The sequence below is a fragment of the Panthera uncia genome (assembly GCF_023721935.1).
Source record: "Panthera uncia isolate 11264 chromosome B2 unlocalized genomic scaffold, Puncia_PCG_1.0 HiC_scaffold_24, whole genome shotgun sequence".
In the NCBI taxonomy this organism is placed as follows: domain Eukaryota; kingdom Metazoa; phylum Chordata; class Mammalia; order Carnivora; family Felidae; genus Panthera; species Panthera uncia.
The window spans coordinates 37,659,568-37,679,971 of record NW_026057580.1 but is presented as its reverse complement, the minus strand read 5'-3'; the positions used below and the strand labels follow the sequence as shown (position 1 = coordinate 37,679,971).

General features: G+C 35.4%; 1 protein-coding gene and 1 long non-coding RNA gene across 3 annotated transcripts in view; one reads left to right on the top strand and one right to left on the bottom strand.

The window, feature by feature from the left end:
• Nucleotides 1–12,581, top strand: part of TMEM30A (transmembrane protein 30A) — a 38,935-nt gene extending 26,354 nt beyond the window's left edge. The window contains exons 3-7 of the mRNA XM_049652898.1: nt 252–359; nt 5,088–5,175; nt 6,331–6,474; nt 7,140–7,346; nt 9,797–12,581. Of these exons, the coding sequence (XP_049508855.1) occupies nt 252–359; nt 5,088–5,175; nt 6,331–6,474; nt 7,140–7,346; nt 9,797–9,990 (741 nt within the window). The 3' untranslated portion in view covers nt 9,991–12,581. The remainder of the gene's footprint in view (nt 1–251; nt 360–5,087; nt 5,176–6,330; nt 6,475–7,139; nt 7,347–9,796) is intronic.
• On the bottom strand, nt 9,225–12,843 carry LOC125937935 (uncharacterized). Of its 2 annotated transcripts, none has more exons than XR_007462554.1 (3): nt 12,682–12,843; nt 10,593–10,753; nt 9,225–9,509 (listed from the first exon to the last, which is right to left on the bottom strand). It is a non-coding gene; the product is annotated as an uncharacterized LOC125937935 (long non-coding RNA). The 2 variants fall into 2 exon arrangements; XR_007462553.1 differs by having other exon boundaries at nt 9,225–9,461.
• Between the last annotated feature and the right edge of the window lie 7,561 nt (nt 12,844–20,404).

The window sequence follows — 20,404 nt, the reverse complement described above, 5'->3', positions numbered from 1 at the left end:
GCTTCTTTGAAGTCTTTAAGGATATTTTCAAAGTTTACTCTTCGAGTTTTGTACCATACCTTCTTTAACTTTGTTTACAATTTGTACTGCTTTAGATTGTTAAGGATTGGTAGGGTTCACTCTAGTGCTTATTTTAAGTTACTACAAATTCTCAACTAATATAGTCCAAATGACATAGCCTTTAAGTATGCATGAAACAAGTTTATACTTAATAGTTTCATATGAGAATTGTTTCCCTTCTCTTTCTCTAGGGTAATGTGTTTATGTATTATGGACTGTCTAATTTCTATCAAAACCATCGTCGTTATGTGAAATCTCGAGATGACAGTCAGCTAAATGGAGATGCTAGTGCTTTGCTTGTAAGTAAAATGATGAAATATGAAAATGTGATAGATGTAAATAAGAATGTGTAATAATTATTCAGTTACAAATGTTAAATTTAATAATGTTAGGATGAAATTAAAGTGTTACTTGTCATTTATACTTGTTTAGTGAGGGTTTTTAGTTAAAATTTTTTTTTGCCTGGAATTTGCACAGATTAATGATTTCTTACAATTTCTTACTACCTGCTTCTTTCTAGTAGTGTCATTGGATTTTTGCTTTATTAGTCTGTAATGGAATTTTGATGAGTCTAGTATTCTGGGTATATAATTGGTTCTTTTTTGAGTTTGTTCATTACTGTTATACTCGGTAAGAATGTATAAATAAACTACTTTTAGTTTCTGAGGTTATGTTTTAGAATTGAACATGTATGCTGTCTGTTTTTTAACTTGTGGTAAGCCTGAGTAGTAAAGTTCAAAGGATGGGTTACCGAAAAATTGTCTGAGAACCTTTTTGAAAATACAGATTCCAGACTTCTCCTAAGTGTAGTAAACCAGTCTCTGCAGGGGTGAAGCTCTAAAATATCTTTTTAACAAGCTTCCCTTCTGATGCCCAGCCTTATTTGGGCTAGAGGATCTTAGTTTCCTGACTGTTGTTCAACTTTTCATAGTGGTGGGTGGTGCCCAAGTATTTTATGTAATTGTTGCTAATGCAGCAAATCTTCAGAGTTCCAGAGCTATTGAGGATTTCTTAGAAACAGTGAATCTCAGGGTGCCTGGGTGGCTCAGTCGGTTGAGCATCGGACTTTGGCTCAGGTTATGATGTCATGGTTCATGGGTTTGAGCCCTGCGTCAGGCTCAGTGCTGACAGCTCGGAGCCTGGAGCCTGCTTTGGATTCTGTGTCTCCCTCTCTCTGCGCCCCCCCCCCCCCGCGCCCTCCCCCCCCTCACGCTCTGTCTCTCAGAAAAAAATAAACATTGAAAAAAAATTAAGAAAAAAAAGAAACAGTGAATCTCTTAGAATGCAATTTAAGACTATATTATAACCAGAATAGTCCTGTGACCGTATAGCTGCTCTAGGTTATCTTTACTGGTTTTATTGTTAGTCCCTGATGTTTGAGATCTTAAGAAATAGTGAATCTATTGAAAGGTTCTGGTTAAGTGTGCAATATTCTGCAATCCATGTGGGGTTAGGACTCAAATCCAGAGAAGATGGTGTCCTGTGAGACACACCAGGTTCCTAGTCCTTTCTGAATTTGTTGATGGGGATTATGAATTGGGTGTGTTCAGAGACCTAGAAAATGGGGGTTGATTTATAGTTTATAGTTTTTTTTAAATTTAGATACACCCTGTCTTTAGTGAGGGCAAAAGAAGTGGAGACTGATTCTTTTCTTACAGGCTTCAAGCAAAGCTTTTAGACTACACTAGGAATTGATGAATTTTTTTCTGTAAAGGGCCAGACAGTAAATATTTTGCGTTTTGTGGGTCTTACAGTCTCTTGATACAGCTACCCCCTTCTGCCACTGTAGAATGAAAGTAGCCATAGATAGTACTTACAATGAATGGGTGTAGTGTAGCTGTGTTCTAGTAAAATTTTATTTGTAAAAACAGGTGCTGGGCTGGATTTGTCCTGCAGTCTATCATTTATTGATCCCTGAGCTAGATCAAAATACATGATTTTAAAACCAGGTGGCTTTCAAAAATTTTAAAGATTTTAAGAGTGGACAGATTGAAGTCCAAGTTACTTAATATTATATGTAAAATCCTTCACAATCTGCTACCAACCTGCTATTCTAGCTTCATTGTTTCATACTCTTTTTTTAAAAAAATATAATCTATTGTCAAATTGGTTTCCATACAACACCTGGTGCTCATCCCAACAAGTGCCTTCCTCCCTGCCCATCACCCACTTTCCCCTCTCCCCCACCCCCATCTACCCTTGGTTTGTTCTCAGTCCTTAAGAGTCTCTTATGGTTTGCCTCCCTCCCTCTCTAACTTTTTTTTTTCCCGTCCCCTCCCCCATGGCCTTCTGTTACGTTTCTCAAGATCCACATATGAGTGAAAACATGCGGTATCTGTCTTTCTCTACCTGGCTTATTTCATTTAGCATAATACCCTCCAGTTCCATCCACCTTGCTGCAAATGGCCAGATTTCATTCTTTCTCATTGCCAAGTAGTATTCCATTGTATATATAAACCACATCTTCTTTATCCGTTCATCAGTTGATGGACATTTAGGCTCTTGTTGAAATTTGGCTATTGTTGAAAGTGCTGCTATAAACATTGGGGTACAAGTGCCCCTATGCATCAGCACTCCTGTATCCCTTGGGTAGATTCCTAGCAGTGCTATTGCTAGGCCATAGGGTAGCTCTATTTTTAATTTTTTGAGGAACCTGGTGCGGCCGCTCATACTCTGTCTTTAACGTACCTATGACCTGGCTGCCCTGGGCAATGTAAGCCGCTCCCTAACCATTCCTGGGACCAAGGAATCTGCCCCTTTTACATTTTATTTGCCTAGGATGCTGGTTTAACTCTTCCCCTGGAGGCCCTCTCATCTGGAGGCCTGCTATTGTCTTTAGTGCCCTTTGATACAAAATAACTTCTTTACATATTTAGTTCATTCATACCTTATCCCAAGTCACATCTCACCTTGCTTAACACACTCCACATCATTCATTCCAAACTCTCTCCACATCATTTGTTCTGGCCCTACTTTGAGGTCATTTTCTACATAGTCACTATAGTGATCTTTTAAAAAAAAAATGTAAATGCCACTTTCTGCTTAAAATTTTTCAGTGGTCTACTAGCACTTGGAGTAAATCTCAGGATGACCTGAACTATGCATAATTCTCCAGTGTCATCATGTCATTCTCCTTGTTCCCATTCTCTAACTAGATTTACCTTTTACCTTTTCAGAAATACACAGTTTTTTCTCAATGGCATGTATTATTCTCTGCTTAAAACCCTCTTCTGCCTGCTTCTCACATGCTTGTCTCCTATTCTTTAGGTCTTAACTTATATGATACCACCTCCAGAGCCAACTTTTCCTTATCATAGATTCCAAAGTAATTTATTTTGCCATCCCCCATAATCACTTGCACACTATTTTCATAACACTTAGTGTAATTTGTAATTATATATTTAGTTATTTGTCTTCTGTTTTCTCAGCTACACTGTAAGCTCATGAGGGCAGGGAGCATGACTTTCTTTAACCACCATATACCAAACACCTTGCCAGAGCTTAGCACATGGAAGACATTTAATAAATATATGTTGAACGAATATAGACACATATATTGACACCTTCATCATGACTCTTATTTCATATAATAATTGGTTGTGTATGGATCTATTTCCTCTGTTACACTGTGACTTTATTATTTAAAAAAATTTTTTCTGTTTCTAGCACCTTGCATGGTACATGATATATTAGGTACTCATTACATGGCTTTCCGAAGCCAGTTACTGCAAAGTATCTAGCATTCAGTACCTGATGTATAGGTAGTAAATAATATTTTCCTTTCTTTTAAAACTTACTGAAGAATTTAGTGACTAGGATATATTTTCCCTTCTGAGAGTTTATTTATATTTAAAACTTTTATTTTTTGAAATCGCAGTGTTCATCAAAACATTCCAGTAGTCATAAGCCAGTTATATACTGTCTGTCTTCAAGGTCTCAGTGTACTAACTTTATAAATCTAGATGGCTTAGGGAACAGAAAGCTGAGAAGTCAGATATTAAAGAGACTTAATGAGATCCCTGCCACATGTTTCTTTAGCCTTTTTTTTCCATGCAGGCAGTTCTTTATCCAGTCTAGACACAGAGAATGTTGGATACAAGCCAGTGTTGGTTGGTAATAGAATAGCCCTAAAAGGACTAACTAGGGTCTAGTTAATTTCCAATCAAGAATATCTTAGTCTGTTTTGTTTTGTTTTGTTTTATTTTATTTTATTTTATTATTTATTTATTTTTAATTTTTTTATGTGTTTTGAGACATGGCTTACTGTAGCTTCGGAGTTTCAGAACAACCCGGACATATACCTAATCTCAGACTTGGTAGAATCTCTGGTTTAATCCTGCAACTGCTACATCTCCTTGAAATCTTCAGTGGGGACTAAGTCAAAACATTTTTGTTTTCCTAGTATCTGGATGCACAATTTAAAGAAGAGCGGTATATTCTAGGAATGAATCTACCTTAGCCCCCTTCCATCCCTCCCTCCTTCCCTCCTTCCTTCCTTTGACATAGGACCATGGGATTAACCTAGAATTATACAATTTGAGATTATCTAGTTGAACATGTTCATTTTGTGAGGCCCAGGGAAACCGAGGAACTTGCCCAAAGGCACATAGTAGTATATAGCTGGACCTAGAGTCTCCAGTCCACTTTTGGTTTAAGATTGACAACAGACTGCTTGTTAATTTTTCTTGCACAGAAAACTCCTTGTGGTATGATTTTTGTGTTGATATGAAAATTTTTAAAAAGTCAGTTTGATATATGCATGTATGACAAAATATATGCAAGGAAGGGTTACATTATAAAGTTAATACAATTATTACCTTTATGTAAGGTAATTATGTTAAGAAATAATTTGAGTATTTAAATGTGATGTTATTTATAGTCTTTACAATACAGATCTATTCTGTATGCATTGCAGGTGAGACACATGTAGGGATTGAATTTTTAATCAGTAATTAAACTATGGCTAGCTCATAGTTCTCCTGGAGGCCTGTGTAATAATTTTTTCTTCTTTTCCTTTCAAACATCAGAATCCCAGTAAAGAATGTGAGCCTTATCGAAGAAACGAAGACAAACCAATTGCTCCTTGTGGAGCTATTGCCAACAGCATGTTTAATGGTATGATATAGTTATAAACAAAAGATACGGATTATAAATATATATAATTACAAAACTTTGTATAATTTATTGATACTGATTTGGTAGTCTAGTAAACATGAATGAAATTGAAAAATTCAGCAACTTTAAAATAAATATATCAACTAGTTATTCAATGGAATGTCATAATGATTTGGGACTTTTTTGAGAATTCTTATACTTTAAGAATGAATTCTCTCCCTGGGAAGAAAGGAACGGAGACATTCTGCTAACTTTCACATTTCATATATGGGAAAATAAAAGCCAGGCTGCCTTTTCCACCAACTTCAAATATTTATACCATTACAAAGGAGCTATAGTTGATCTTTTAGGGCAGCACTGTCTGATACAAATATAATGTAAACCATCATTGTGAGACATGTATACATAATTTAAAATTTTATAATAGGCACATTAAAAAACACTAAATAGAAACAAGTAAAATTACTTTTACTAATATACTTTATTGAACCCAATATGCCCCAAATATTACTACCTTTTTACTGTATAAATTGTGTTCAGCATATAAAATATGAGTGAGATTTTATATTCTTTTTTTAATTTAAATTCAAGTTAAGGAGATACTTTATATTCTATTTTTTTGTACTGAGTTTTTAATTTCTGAAATGTATTGTTTCAAAAGTATAATAATATATTCTTACAAAACATATTCATTTGGACCAGCCAAATGAAAAAAAGCCAAATATGACGATAATGTCAATGGCTCTGTAGCCATGTAGCTAGTGACTACCATATTGCACAGTGCAGGTAGAGAAATGGATAAGTCAGAAACTATTTAGGAGTGCATTTTTTAAAGAAAAGGAAGAGAAGCAAATTTACCCTGCAAATTATTTTATTTGGGTTAATACTAAAACATTTCGCCTTATCATATACCAGCTAGCCGTATAGGAGAAGTGACCTATAACTATATTGAGGGAAGAGAAGTCCATCTAGGATTATAAAGTTACCATAGATAATTCACATATAAGTAGTCAAGAGCAAATATATGTCATATGCCTGCTTACCCTGTTATAACCCCTTTTGGGAGCAGATACCAGATCCTTATTTCTCAGAGTATAGTAGATGCTATGGATATTCAATAGATACTTAGCAACTTCTTCTTTTTTGTGTGTTTAGATACATTAGAATTGTTTCTGGTTGGCAATGAATCTCATCCTACACCTATTCCTTTGAAAAAGAAAGGTATTGCTTGGTGGACAGATAAAAATGTAAAATTCAGAAATCCCCCTGGAGGAGAAAGTCTAGAAGAACGATTTAAAGGTAAAATTTACTAATATTTCTTTCAAATATGATATAAGCAAGGAGTTTTAATGAAGTACCTAAAATTTTCTATCTTTAGAATCTTAAAAACTTTTATGCTTTTTTACAAACAGCAACTTTTCTTAACTTCATACCAAGCTAGGTAAAATATGTAGGATGTTCTAATGTACTGAAATTCTAAAGGAAATGTGCATGTACATTTAATCTTGAATTTTTCTGGTATTTCCTTATAAGCATTTCAGCCATTGTCTTTACAAATTGCAGGCAAGTTTCTTTTAAACAAGACCCAATTTTTTATTATAATTATAAATTTAAATTTAGTTTTGATTCTGTACCTCCTAAATTTTGCAATGTAATGTTTTTTACCATTATATCTTTGCATTAAATCATCTGCTTTTTGGTATGTACCTCATAGCATACTTTTAGTATTTTCATAATGGAGATAGCCATCAAATCTTTGTAATTACTTGTTATTACATGAGGAATTGGTTTGCCTCTAGATTTCAAGACTTTCTTGGAATATGCATATATTTATACCTTTGAAAATAGGAAAAATATTCAGATTGTGTCTTGCATATCTTTGTTTTATTTGAGTGTGAATTTTCAGTGAAACTCCTAATAGAATTGAATATTTTGTCCCCTCACCCTTCTCTTCTTTTTTTAAGATACAACAAAGCCAGTAAACTGGGTTAAACCAGTGTACATGCTGGATTCTGAACCAGATAATAATGGGTTCATAAATGAGGATTTTATTGTTTGGATGCGAACTGCAGCATTACCTACTTTTCGTAAGTTATATCGTCTAATAGAGCGGAAAAGTGATTTACATCCAACATTGCCAGCTGGACGATACTATTTGAATATCACATACAGTATCCTTTTTTGGCCATGTGCACAGATTCATAGAATTTGAAAAGAGAAAGAGTATAGTTTAGTCTTATCTCATTTATGTGACATGCTATTCTGTGTTTTAGTTTTGATCTCATTTTTGTAAGAATATGTGTGTATACATATGAGAGGGTATCTTTTCACTTATATCTTCTAGAAGTCTTAAACTGTTATAAACTTTGTACTAGGATTCAGGCATATTATTTGATAAAATTATTTAAGATGCTGGTGGTAGATTTATTAATATGCTAGATATTTCTACAATGGAAATTGTAATTGAGCTTAATGCAAAGGCCAGTGAACACAACTGATGCTAAATTAGCATTCAGCTTATTTAGATATATGTATCTATATATACTTTTATATATTCTTTAGATATTAAGAATCAGTGAATGTTAGTTCACATCAACATAATTGTTTGTAACTATTATGTTCATAGTACCAAAACACTTTTATCGTTAGCTGTATTATTTTACGTTAATAATTCAGGTGTACTTTTCAGTGCTGATAAATATAATTTATTTCATTCTGATTATATGTCAACATTGTACCAAGTACTGTTCATGCATTATTTTATTTTATTTAAAGCATTATGAGATGGGTATCATCATCTCCATGTACGTAGCCACGTATATAGGAACATAGAGCATTTAAGTAACTTACCCAAGGTTATGCAGATAATAAGTAGAAGAGTTGGGGTTCCTAATCAAGCCATTGACTCCAAAGGCCATGACTTTACCATCTGCCACTACTACAGGCCGCATCTCTAGATAGTTCACTCAAGTAATCAGACCAAGCCATAGCCATATTGGCGTGGTTACAAAGTCTTCCTTAGCTGACAATAATTGGACACTACCCTTTATTCTAAACAAAGTCCTTACATCTTTTAATCTGTAGCCCATTGCTTACATATATCATGAATGAAAATTTTCTCAAATATTAGCATTTGAATGTTTGCTAATGCTTCGCATTTTTGATTTTTCATAATCCAAATGAGCTATTAAAACTAGTTTTAGTTTTATAATGTATTAGTGAATGGTTAATAGACCTAATTTCAAAACAAATGTCTTCTTGGATCCTTAGCCTCTTAATTTTGCACCTGAGTATGCAACTGAATATGACCTGATAATGACAGACTAAAAGTAGCCACGTTTTGGAAACGAGGCCCACATAGGAGCAATTATCCTGAGGCTAGTGCCAGAGTAGAAGGCAGCTCTGTTACAGCATCCAGAAGATCTAGTAAGGAGTAAGGGCAGATACCACCCTGTAGCCTAGAGCATAATTTAGGGAAGTCTTTGGAGTACTTAGTACTTTGTCTTAGTTAAGAGACTATTTGCATCCAAGGCACTGAGAAGAGAAATCAAAGAACTTAGGCTCTCAAAGACTGACGAGACAGGAATTTGGGTCTGCGAAGCATCAAGGGTAATTATAAAAATGAGGTATCAAGTGGGAACCAGACACCAGAATTAAGATAGAAGCCCATTTTGGGGGGTTGGGATACAGAGAGGCTAGCATGAGTGATTTGATAGTTTGTCTCCCAGAGTGTTATATTAGTTAGAACTCTTATTATAATCACTCCTGCTTCAGGTTTAGGGTTGATTTAAGAAACTGGCAGAGTCTGCCATTTGGAGTAATAGGGCACTTCCGTAGGGATGGGAAATTGCAAAGAGAAACAAATGGGGCCTAAACTTGATTCAAAAGATGTCTTTGAAAAGGTTGTAAACCTTTCACATAGGGATTTAGTTCTGTGTTCTCTGTTCTAATTCTTGCCAAAATCTTAGAATTGGTCCATGTAGATAGCTCATCGAATATACTGGTGTCCCATTTCTTAAATCTCTTTAACAGTTCACCCTTCATTTCTACTCTTTCAGCCATCACCTCTGCATCACACTATGAGTTTTGTCATTGCTCCAAATCAACAAGTTAAAACTTCAATATCATACTCTTTGACCTTGTGCTCTGAGTCCTCTTATATTCTCATAATTACTCTTTTATTACACATGCTCTTTGAGCTCACAGAGACCTCCAACCTCTTCATTCTTCCTTTTTCTTCTGGTCTGTCAGTCTTCTCTTCCTCTGTTGGTTTTATTGCTGTTCATCTGAAATATTTTTTTCACATTACATTTCTTTGTGGTCTTTTGCCCCTTCTGTGTAATGAGAGTAAAAGTACCTGAGAAGCCATTTAACCCTTAAATTCAGTTGTTTTTGCTTGTAAACTATATTGGTTTTCACTACTAATGTTTAACTTGCTAAATCAGTGCTTCAAGGTAATAGTCATGTAATTATTTTGTGGTTCGGAAAATGTGAGTAAGGTGCCTGTGTATCATAGAATTATACCAGTGAATTACAAGCAATTAAATGCCAAATTTTTTTTAAGTTGTGTTTTAAAGATCAAGTAACTAGACATGGAAAAGCCTTCCTATACATTCTTCAGATTACCCTGTACACTCTTTTGATGGACGAAAACGGATGATCTTGAGCACTATTTCATGGATGGGAGGAAAAAATCCATTTTTGGGGATTGCTTACATCACTATTGGATCCATCTCCTTCCTTCTAGGAGTTGTACTACTAGTAATCAATCATAAATATAGAAACAGTAGTAATACTGCTGACATTACCATTTAATTTTATATTCTGAAAACAGATTTACTGCATGTGCATCAAGGCCAGTCCTATTCAACCTAGCTTTCGAATGCTGATGTCTGGTTAGTATGTCATTTTTGAAGTTGGCACATAACTTTGGTTTTTTAAAAAAAAAACAGTTTTTGTCCTTTGCTTCTTCCTTATGGATGTCTTATGGAACTATATGACGGGTATGAAACAAATTAACTATATAGATCATATCAACACCATAACTGCTGAAATGGCATTCTAATGTTTGCTTTTTGTTGGGTCAGGCCATATGATGCATAGTCTCTTTTATGTGAAATGCATCTATTGCTTAAATATTTATGCTGTGTTGATAATATTATATTGACATGTGATGCTGTATATGTGTGCCTGTTGTGTGAAGAAAGGGATTACAAGATGTATGAATATAACACCTTGCTAACCTTGCAGGATTCAGAGTTACAAAAAAGATCTAAATCTAAATAAAACACTTCATCATTTTCATGTGTCATGTGTAAAGGCTTAAAGTGCCATCTTTGTTGAGGTTGTTCAAGTATTCCATTTATCCAGTACAGTTCTTTGTCAAGTATAGCTTTGATTTCAAAGGACATGCTTACCTTGTCTAGCATAGGAATTAATGGTCATGTCTGAAGAGGTCAGATGGGTCTCAGGTGGGAGAATTTAAAATTCCTTTTTCCATTTGATTAAGATGTTGCAGTCAGGAACCCCAACTCACTTGATATGTTTTTACATGTGATCATTTCCCTTGAAGCTTATACTTTATAAGGGACAAAAGAATATAGGTGAGATGGGAAAATTTCTTGGCAGACCTTCATCTTCTGCCAGATGTAAGTGTTCAGAGGAAACTGTTTTCATTCTTGTGGTATTTAACATTCAGAAATTTGCTTCAGCATTGGAAATACCTCAGGCTATTTTTATTTTGCAGGTAAGTTTTGATTTAAGTACTAATGTTGTATTGTAGAAAATTTAGAAAACAGTGACTTTCATATTTCATTCAATTTTTGCATATAGGTCAAATATAGAGATGTATGCACATTCTCTTTGGTTAAGGTACCAATTATTTTGGTTGGTTTTTCCTAAGACACTTAAAAAATAAATTCTTTAAATTTCCCAATTAAATTCTGGAGATTTTGCAGTATGCACATGATAAATTATAATATATATGGTTGAAGTTACTTTATTTTCTATTAACTGGAATTATTTTAATATTCCTTATTGAATAAATGCTGTAATTTGTTTGCTATGGAACTTACTCTTGAATGTAAACTTACTTTTTCAACATGCATGAAAATGTATGTCTTAATCAGAGGTGGCTTAATTGCATAGAAATGGCTTTTCTTTTTTAACTAAAATAACTCCTATATTTGTATAGAAGAATGGCTGTTTATTCAGAGTTTGTGATGATTTTGTTCAGTTATATTTTAAATCAAAAGGTCTGGGTAATGTATCAATTTTGATTAATATATGTTTTTTTTTAAAAAAAAACAACAAAAAATAATGTAATGGTTAATAGAAATGTGCCACACTTCTTAAGTTTTGTATAACATGAAATTTAGTTAAAAGAACTTGTAATTCATAATTACTTTTAACTGGTAGAATAGCACTTGCATGAGGTACTAATGTATTATTATCCTGAAATTTCTGAGTGCATAGGGTATTCTTTGTCTAAAAATATTCTTTGTCTTGTCAGTCCTTCAGAATATTGTTATTTATTCTGACCATTGACCCTCTTTCACATGGCAATTTATTTTCTGGGACACATCACTGGGAGAGAAGGTTTTTGCCAGTCTTCCCAGATTGAGTTTGTTTTGTTCAAGGAGGACTGCCGTCCTGCGTCTCTTTTTCTAATTAGGGGACCAAAGGTGCCACGAAAGAAAAGTTGAAGACCCTTCCAACACTTTCTCATCTGGGGTGAAGACAGAATCTTAAGATATATTTGGAGTTTTATCTATTTACAAGTTCATCGATGGCCTAATTTCCTTCCCGTCTCCTGCCGTTTGAGCGCTAAGGGATTCCTGTTACTAATTATGAAGAATGCGGAACATTCATATGGCCTCTGCGAAGCCTGGTGGGAAGGAAAAACATTTCTTTTTTTATGGGGCTTATGCTCATCTTTTGGAAATATTAATGTCATATTCAACTTTTAGAGAATCATACTGCATTTTATTGCATTCAGGTTAAGTAGAAGGCATTGAAGAATGCATTGACTTACAGGAAGTATTTTGATATATGAAATTTCCCAATTGAAGGAATTATTTAATATGTAAAAGCTAAGAAGTTTCATTGAAATCATAAGGCAGTTAAAAATGAATTGGTAAAAATAATTGTACTACCAAATGGAGAATTATTCAACCAAGAGGAGAGTCAAGTGAATATTTTTTGTTTATTGGTTAGTATCAGTTTGTTTGTAACCTTGATTATATTTAAAGATAATGTTCTGTTAGTATGTTCTGTATTAATAAAAATGAACAAATTAATTTTGCTATGTTCAAGTGTCTTGCTAAAATAATAATGCCTCAGTGTTGTTGTTAATGTTTAAGCACTAAATTTTAGCCCAAGGTCAATAAATCCCACGTTTTAACATTTCTATGTCTAGATTTGATTGCCATTATGGATATATATTAATCATTTTGACAGCATTAACTGCAAGGTTTGTATATATTACTTAGAAACATCTGTTCTTACCAGGAGGTGGTCATATTGTCACCTGAGTTATAGGTAGATGGGCTAAATTTGGTATTAGATCAAGGAAGTGTCTAGTAAATAGAAAAGGAAGAAGTGGTAGAGAAGTAAGGATGATGAAATAATGAAGAGGGTGGGGCATACAGGAAACAAAAAGCCAGACCAGGAAAGAGAACAGCTGACTGGAGGGTTAATGAACGCTCACCTTCTATCTTCATGGAAACAATGCCTTAGAATTCTTGTATCGTCCTTTGTTGGTTAAGGTGAAAAGTCTTCTTTATAAACATGTGTTTTTTGAAAGGAGGGGAGAGGCAGTAAAGGAGTGCTGTTTCAAGAGGAGTTTTGATGCATAAATGTTTGTAGAGTTTGGATGATCTAGTGAAGTGTTTTAGAGCTTTTTTTTTAGCCCATGCTCCATTCAATAAACATAAAAATCATATTTCCCCTAATGTCATTCAAAATTTCAAAATAAATATCATGTCTAAAATCAAATCGACCACGGTGACCTTATTTGATTTTATAGCTTTGTAAATAAATAAATTTATATTTTATCAAAGTAACGTGTATATACAGTTAAAAAAAATCAACAAGCCTTATGATGAAAACCAGTAGTCCCTGTCCCAACTTTCTTTAAGTCTTAGAGATAATCACTTTGAGTCCAAAAGTCATCTTTTGGCATTTGTTTTAGTGTATCTAAACAATATGCCTAGTCTGCTATTGCTTGATTTAATGGTTGTAGTCATCATTAATATCTTCTCGATAATGTTAACCTGCTGATTAAAGCTCTTTAACATACCTTTCCTTCTCCCATTATTATTACAGTTATATCATATTTGGGAAACACAGTAGCTATTATTACTTATGACTGTGGAGCAAAGCATTGCACCACGATTACATTTCACATCATTTTATTTTTCCTAGAATTAATAATTGCCTCATTTTTAACACATAATTTCTAGAAACCTATCTTAAGCTTTTCCCAGTTATTCTGTCAGGTCCACCATATTCTCATCAATAGTTTTGAAGGGTTTTTGTCCCCAAATATCAGATAATCTGATTCCCTGTTTTTACTAGGGAGATCTATTCTGTATTTGTCCTTTTATGCCAATCTGAGCTGGTTGTTTTCTTGACCAGTTACACAGCCATTATCCCATGATCTCCTCTTGTCACCTTTCTATGTTGGATCTGTTTCCTAATTCTGTAGTTTACTGGAGCACTACCTAAAGCACTTAAAGCTTCCTAAGAAGTGGTAGCTGAGAGGCAAATTTTCTGTGTCCTTTACATGTCTAAAATGTCTTTTTTCAATTTTCACATCTCACTGATAGTTTGACTACATATACAATATTAAGTTTAAAATAATTTACCCTCAGATTTTTTTTAATAAATTTTTTTAATGTTTATTTTTGAGAAAGACAGAGCATGAGCAGGGGAGGGGCAAGAAGACAGAATCCAAAGCAGGCTCCATGCCCTGAGCTGTCAGCACAGAGCCGGAAGTGGGGCTCGAACTCACCAATGGTGAGATCATGACCTGAGCCGAAGTCGGACGCTCAACCGACTGAGCCACCCGGGCACCCCTCCCCTCAGAGTTTTGAAGGTATTGCTCCACCCTCTTCTAGGTTTCATTGTTGGTTTTGAGAACTCAGTTTCTATCCTAATCAGATATTAGACCTCCTAGACTGATGCTTAATTTTCTTCTCTTTTTCTCCAGTTGTTTCAACACTATTGTCTGTGTTCTTTCTAAAAGATTTCTTCATTTTGATCTTCCAGCCTTATCGTCTACTGAATTTTATGTATATTTAAAAAGTATTTTAATTTCTAAGACTTCCTTTATTTCTATTCTGTTTCTAAAAAATATTCATCTTAGTTCACAGATAAAATATTTTTCTGAGGGGGTGCCTAGGTGGCTCAGTCGGTTAAGTGTCCGACTTTGGCTCAGGTCATGATCTCGCCATTGGTGAGTTCGAGCCCCGCTTCGGGCTCTGTGCTGACAGCTCAGAGCCTTCATGAAGCCTGCTTTGGATTCAGCGTCTCCTTCTCTCTCTGCCCCTCCCCTGCTCATGTTCTGCCTCTCTCTGTCTCTCAAAAAATGAATAAATGTTAAAAAGTAAATATTTTTTGAGGGTATATATGCTTTTCTTTCCTATTCTGTTAGCATTGGTTTTTGTTGTTGTTGTTTTAAGTTTTAGGTTTTTTTTTTTTTTTCTCGGCCATTTAAGTGACTTTTTTTGTGTTTCTGGCTAGTCTTGACCATCTGTCATATATGGATGGCCCCTAAAAGACTAATTGAAAGTTCTTTGTTTGTGGCCAGTGCTTGACAAGCGATGGGCTTCACTAGCGCAGTGCTACTCAGAAATGCCACTCTGAATTATTTGTTCCTATTCATTATGAAAAGCGTAGACAAGTAATAAGGAGTTGGCAGGTCAGCAACTGTAAGGGGATCGAATGTTAAGAAGTACTGCGTTAGGGAATGATTGTCAGGGAGCCAGTCATTTGGCTGGAGGCCTTTTCTTTGACGGGGACTGTTCAGTCTCTAAGGAATTCACTGGTCCTCTTCAGAAGGAAGGGGTCCAAGGGGGGTCTGGGTTTTTTTTTTTTTTTTTTTTTTTTTTTTGCTTTTAACACCCTCCTTCTGCCTTGTCCTCCACCTCACCTTCTGTTTTCTACTTTATACATATTTCTTTATACCTATCCCTCTGCACATCCCTTCTGCCTGGTTGTCTTCCATTACTTTATAGAGAGAAAAATGATCTCCTACCCATGGGAGACAGTGAAGGAGGTGAGAGATTGTATTTGGCTGAGAGGGGGAGGGCAGAGGTTTTGGGATCTCACCATTCTGTTGTATGTAATTTTCAACTAGTCATTTTCAGGCCTATTCCTTGTTGCTATAATTTTTATATCCAAGTCTGAACTTCTCAGGGGCTGTGGGCCAATCAGCGTGCTTCTCACTGGTGTCCCCCTTACAGTGTCTCTAGATTACAGCTTCCTCTGTCCTGCTCATATTCCGTCTGCTTTCTGTTTTCTAGAAATCTGCTGAAAATGCTTTTCTGGTTTTCTCCCCCCTATCAACTCTCTATCCTTTTTGACTCATATCTTTAAAAAATTTGTTTTAGGGGTGCCTGGATGGCTCAGTAGGTTAGGCGTCTGACTCTTGGTTTTGGCTCAGGTCATGATCTTACAGTTCATGAGTTTGAGCCCCATATCAGGCTCTGTGCTGATGGCACAGAGCCAGTTTGGTATTCTCTCACTCACTCTGCCACTCCTTCACTCGTGCTGTCTCTCTCTCTCTCCAAAAAGAGGTAAGTAAATTTTAAAAAATTGTTCTGGATTATCATAAAACAGGTGGCGCCTGAGTGGCTCAGTCATTTAAACATCTGACTTTGGGTCAGGACATGATCTCACCTGAATTCAAGCCCCACATTGGGCTCTGTGCTGACAGCGTGGAGCCTGCTTCAGATTCTCTGCCTCTCTCACTCTCTGCTCCTCCCCAGGTGGCACCCTCTCTCTCTCTCCAAAATAAACATTGAAAAAAAAATTAGGTAGAAACATTATCATAAAGTAAGCTTTACTTTGTGTGTGTGTGTGTGTGTGTGTGTGTGTGTGTGTAGTTCTGTGCATTTTAACTTATGCATAGATTTGTGTAACCACCATTGGATACAGAGCAATACCATCACCCCTACCCCCCAAAACTCCCTTACACTACTCCTTTATACTCATTATTTCTCTGGCAACCACTGATGTCTTTTCCTTCCCCATAGTTTTTCTTCTAGAATGTCATACATGGAATTATACCATATTTAATCTTTTGAATCTGGCTTCTTTCATTTAGCATGCCTTTGAGATTCATCTAAGGTAATGATGCCTATCAATACCTCCTACTTTTTCAATTCCCTTTCATGTTACTGGAGTGAAAGGGAGAAGAGATAAACTCGGGGCCATCCACTTTTTTAAAACCAGAAAACACCTTGAAGTACCTTTTGGTGCTTTTGTAGCATTTTTAAAAATATTAAAAGATAAACTTGTTATTTACTGTAAGTGATATTAGTGGGAGCTTGTCTGTTGATGTGTGACAAGCTTTTTCATCCAGGGTAATGAAGAAGATTGAACTCATTGTATATTACTTTCACTATCAAGATTTGTGTGTCACATTATTTTAAGGAACAGAAATACAGAAAAGAATGGCTTTAAAAATACATGTTAGGGGCGCCTGGGTGGCTCGGTCGGTTAAGCGTCTGACTTCGGCTCAGGTCATGATCTCACGGTCTGTGAGTTCGAGCCCCACGTCGGGCTCTGTGCTGACAGCTCGGAGCCTGGAGCCTGTTTCAGATTCTGTGTCTCCCTCTTTCTCTGCCCCTCCCCTGTTCATGCTCTGTCTCTCTCTGTCTCAAAAATAAATAAACATTAAAAAAAAATTTAAAAAAATACATGTTAATTGCAGTTGAATTAATGGTCTGAAGTAATCCCTGGGGTGTATTGTCTTTCCTTTTCACAACAAAGCTTGTAAAAGAGTAATTTATATTTTTTGTCATCTTCAGTTTTAGCTAAGGATTTATTTCACAGTCACACTGTATTCTGTTTACTATCATCTCTGTCTGAAAGATACAGTAGAAAGAGTATGGGTCTTAGAAGGAGGCTGACTTGCGCTCTGGAAAGCAGTGTGGAGGTTCCTCAGAAAATTAAAAATAGACCTACCCTATGACCCAGCAATAGCACTGCTAGGAATTTATCCAAGGGATACAGGAGTACTGATGCATAGGGGCACCTGTACCCCAATGTTTATAGCGGCACTCTCAACAATAGCCAAATTATGGAAAGAGCCTAAATGTCCATCAACTGATGAATGGATAAAGAAAGTGTGGTTTATATACACAATGGAATACTACGTGGCAATGAGAAAAAATGAAATATGGCCTTTTGTAGCAACATGGATGGAACTGGAGAGTGTGATGCTAAGTGAAATAAGCCATACAGAGAAAGACAGATACCATATGGTTTCACTCTTATGTGGATCCAGAGAAACATAACAGAGGGGGGGGGCAGAGCGATATACTTGATTATAAAAAGAGGTTAGAGTGGGAGAGAGCCAAAGCATAAGAGACTGTTAAAAAACTGAGAACAAACTGAGGGTTGATGGGGGGTGGGAGGGAGGGCAGGGTGGGTGATGGGTATTGAGGAGGGCACCTTTTGGGATGAGCACTGGGTGTTGTATGGAAACCAATTTGACAGTAAATTTCATATATTAAAAAATACAAAAAAAAATAAAAATAAATAAAAAAAATAAAATAAAATAAAAAATAAAAAAAAAAAAAAGAAGGCTGACTTGGCTCTTATGTCTGTAAACTGTACCTTCAGATTATTTTATCTCCTAAATCATTTATCATTTCCTGTCAGTAAAATGGGAGTTTCAATACCCTCTTGACAGATTTTTGTTTTGAGGAATAAGGGAAGTGATAGATGACAAATACTTAACAGAAAGTATAGAAAAATGACAATGAACAATTCTCACCCCCCTTTTTTTGTCACAGGAAGTAAACTCACCCTTGAACTTTTTGCTCCATTTGATAATTTGGCACCATCCTTCCCTCTTCATTCTTAACATGTGGCTTTGTGGGTAACTCCTGATTTTCTTCATACTTACCTGTCTTTAGTCTCCTTTATACATCCTTTGGTTATGCTCACCATATAAAATGTTGGGAATTCTTTGAGATTATACTCTCTGAGCAATCATAAGTTCCTAATCACTTCTACCACCATCTTTGCACTAGTTTCTTTATCTTTTCTTGTGCCTTGACATCTCTTCTGAGTTCTAGATTGTTCAGTATGGATCTCTTGGATTGTCCTTGGATTTCTCAAGCTTAGTAAGGCCCAAACAGAAACCAAGCCATTTTAGCTAGCTTTCTCTTACATTTTTTGACATAGTGAATGGTATGGTCAACCATCTTAAGAGTTAAGTCAGAAACCTCACATTCATGTCCACATCATGATTTATTATTATGTGTTTATTATTACCTTCCTAATTAGATTTTATGCTCCAGAAGGTCAGGGATTTAAAAAGTTTTCCCCAGAGCATCTTACAAAGTGTTAGATTCATATTAAATTGTCAATAAATTATTGTTAAACAAGGAGTGAACTCATTCATATATTGTATATATTATTTTTCATACAAAAGGATTTTAGAGCCAAAGATTTTAGAGCCAAGGCCACCCCTTAACTTTAATGATGAAAAGACAAGGCTTGCAATTACATAAATTATTTAATAATAAATACAGCAATTAAGTGATAGCCAAGTGTTTCATGATTCCTAGCTGTAATCAGAGAACATATGGAATTATAGTGATATGCTATCTTTTATCTGACTAGTAATTTTTGTACGTTAAACCTCACATGAAACTGTTCTACTATATTTGCTTTTGTGAAACTGGAAATGGATTAAGCATGCTTCCAGAATTAAAACACACATCCCAATTACACAAAACACTATTCTGGCTTTCCTTTTTAAATTTATAGATGCTATAGGCAGGATCAAAGTAAGGGTTGTAATCTTGTTTGTTTTCTAAAGGAAAAAGATGGAGTAACTATGTCATTTGGCAACTTTACATCAGTAATTGTGAATTATTTTCACACAAACTTATCTCAGGCTTTAGTTAACCATTACTTACCTCAGATTATCCATCTATATATCTAAATAGAGTACTGCCAGTTCTGTTAACAGTGTTCAAAAACCTTCTGAAGGAAATACTTCCTAATCATTCCCAATAATCTAACAATAATTTTCTAATATTACAAAGAAACTCAAGCTGATGTTTTGGAAAGGAAACTTTAGAAAATAACCCTTCTGGGGCATCTGGGTGGCTCAGCTGATTAAGCATCTGACTCTTGATTTTGGTTCAGGTCATGATCCCAGTCTTGAGATCAAGCTTGGCATCAGGCTCTGCCCTGGGCATGGGACCTGCTTAAGTTTCTCTCTTTCACTTTCTCTCTGCCTCTACCCCGATTGTGCTTATGCGCTCTCTTTCCCTCTCTTTCTCAAAATAAAAAAAAAAAAAAAAAAAAGGAAAGAACTCTTCTGCTCTGCTGCAGAGCATGAGTTTACAAATCTAGTAACAAATTTCAAGTGTGCTTGAGATGATCCAATAAAGTTTGATAGGCATCCAGGCAAATTTCAGGTATATTTTTCTGTCAGGATAATCACAATTTATAGAACAGGAGCAAGGAGACAATGAGTGAGGAATCCTGGGACTAAAAGCTGTTTGAAAGTAGCACAATGAGTATCAAAGATGTTTTGAATTTTTATTCCCAGTAAGTTCATTCTTTATGCAGCATACTGTTCCTTTAACCAATAATTACTGAATATTTTCTATCTGCCAGTTACTATTCTAGATGCTGCAAGTACAGCAATGAAGAAAACAGTTATAAACAGTCATTATCTAACTTATATCATTAAAAGGATCATTGCTGTGTGGAAAATCGACTGAGTGTAAAAGTACAAGTAGGAAAACTAATTGAAAAGGCTTTTGCAGTAATGTAAACAGGAGATGATGATGGCTTGGCCTGGAGTTGTGGTAGCAGTGGAGATAAATGAAAAGCGGTCAGATTCAGATTATATTTTGAAGGTGTATGTATTCAACAGAATTTTCTAATGGATTAGTTTATAGGGCATGATAGAAAACAGTCAAAGTTTGGGGCTTGAAATGAAGAAAATTGCAGAGGAGAAGCCTTGAAAATAAAG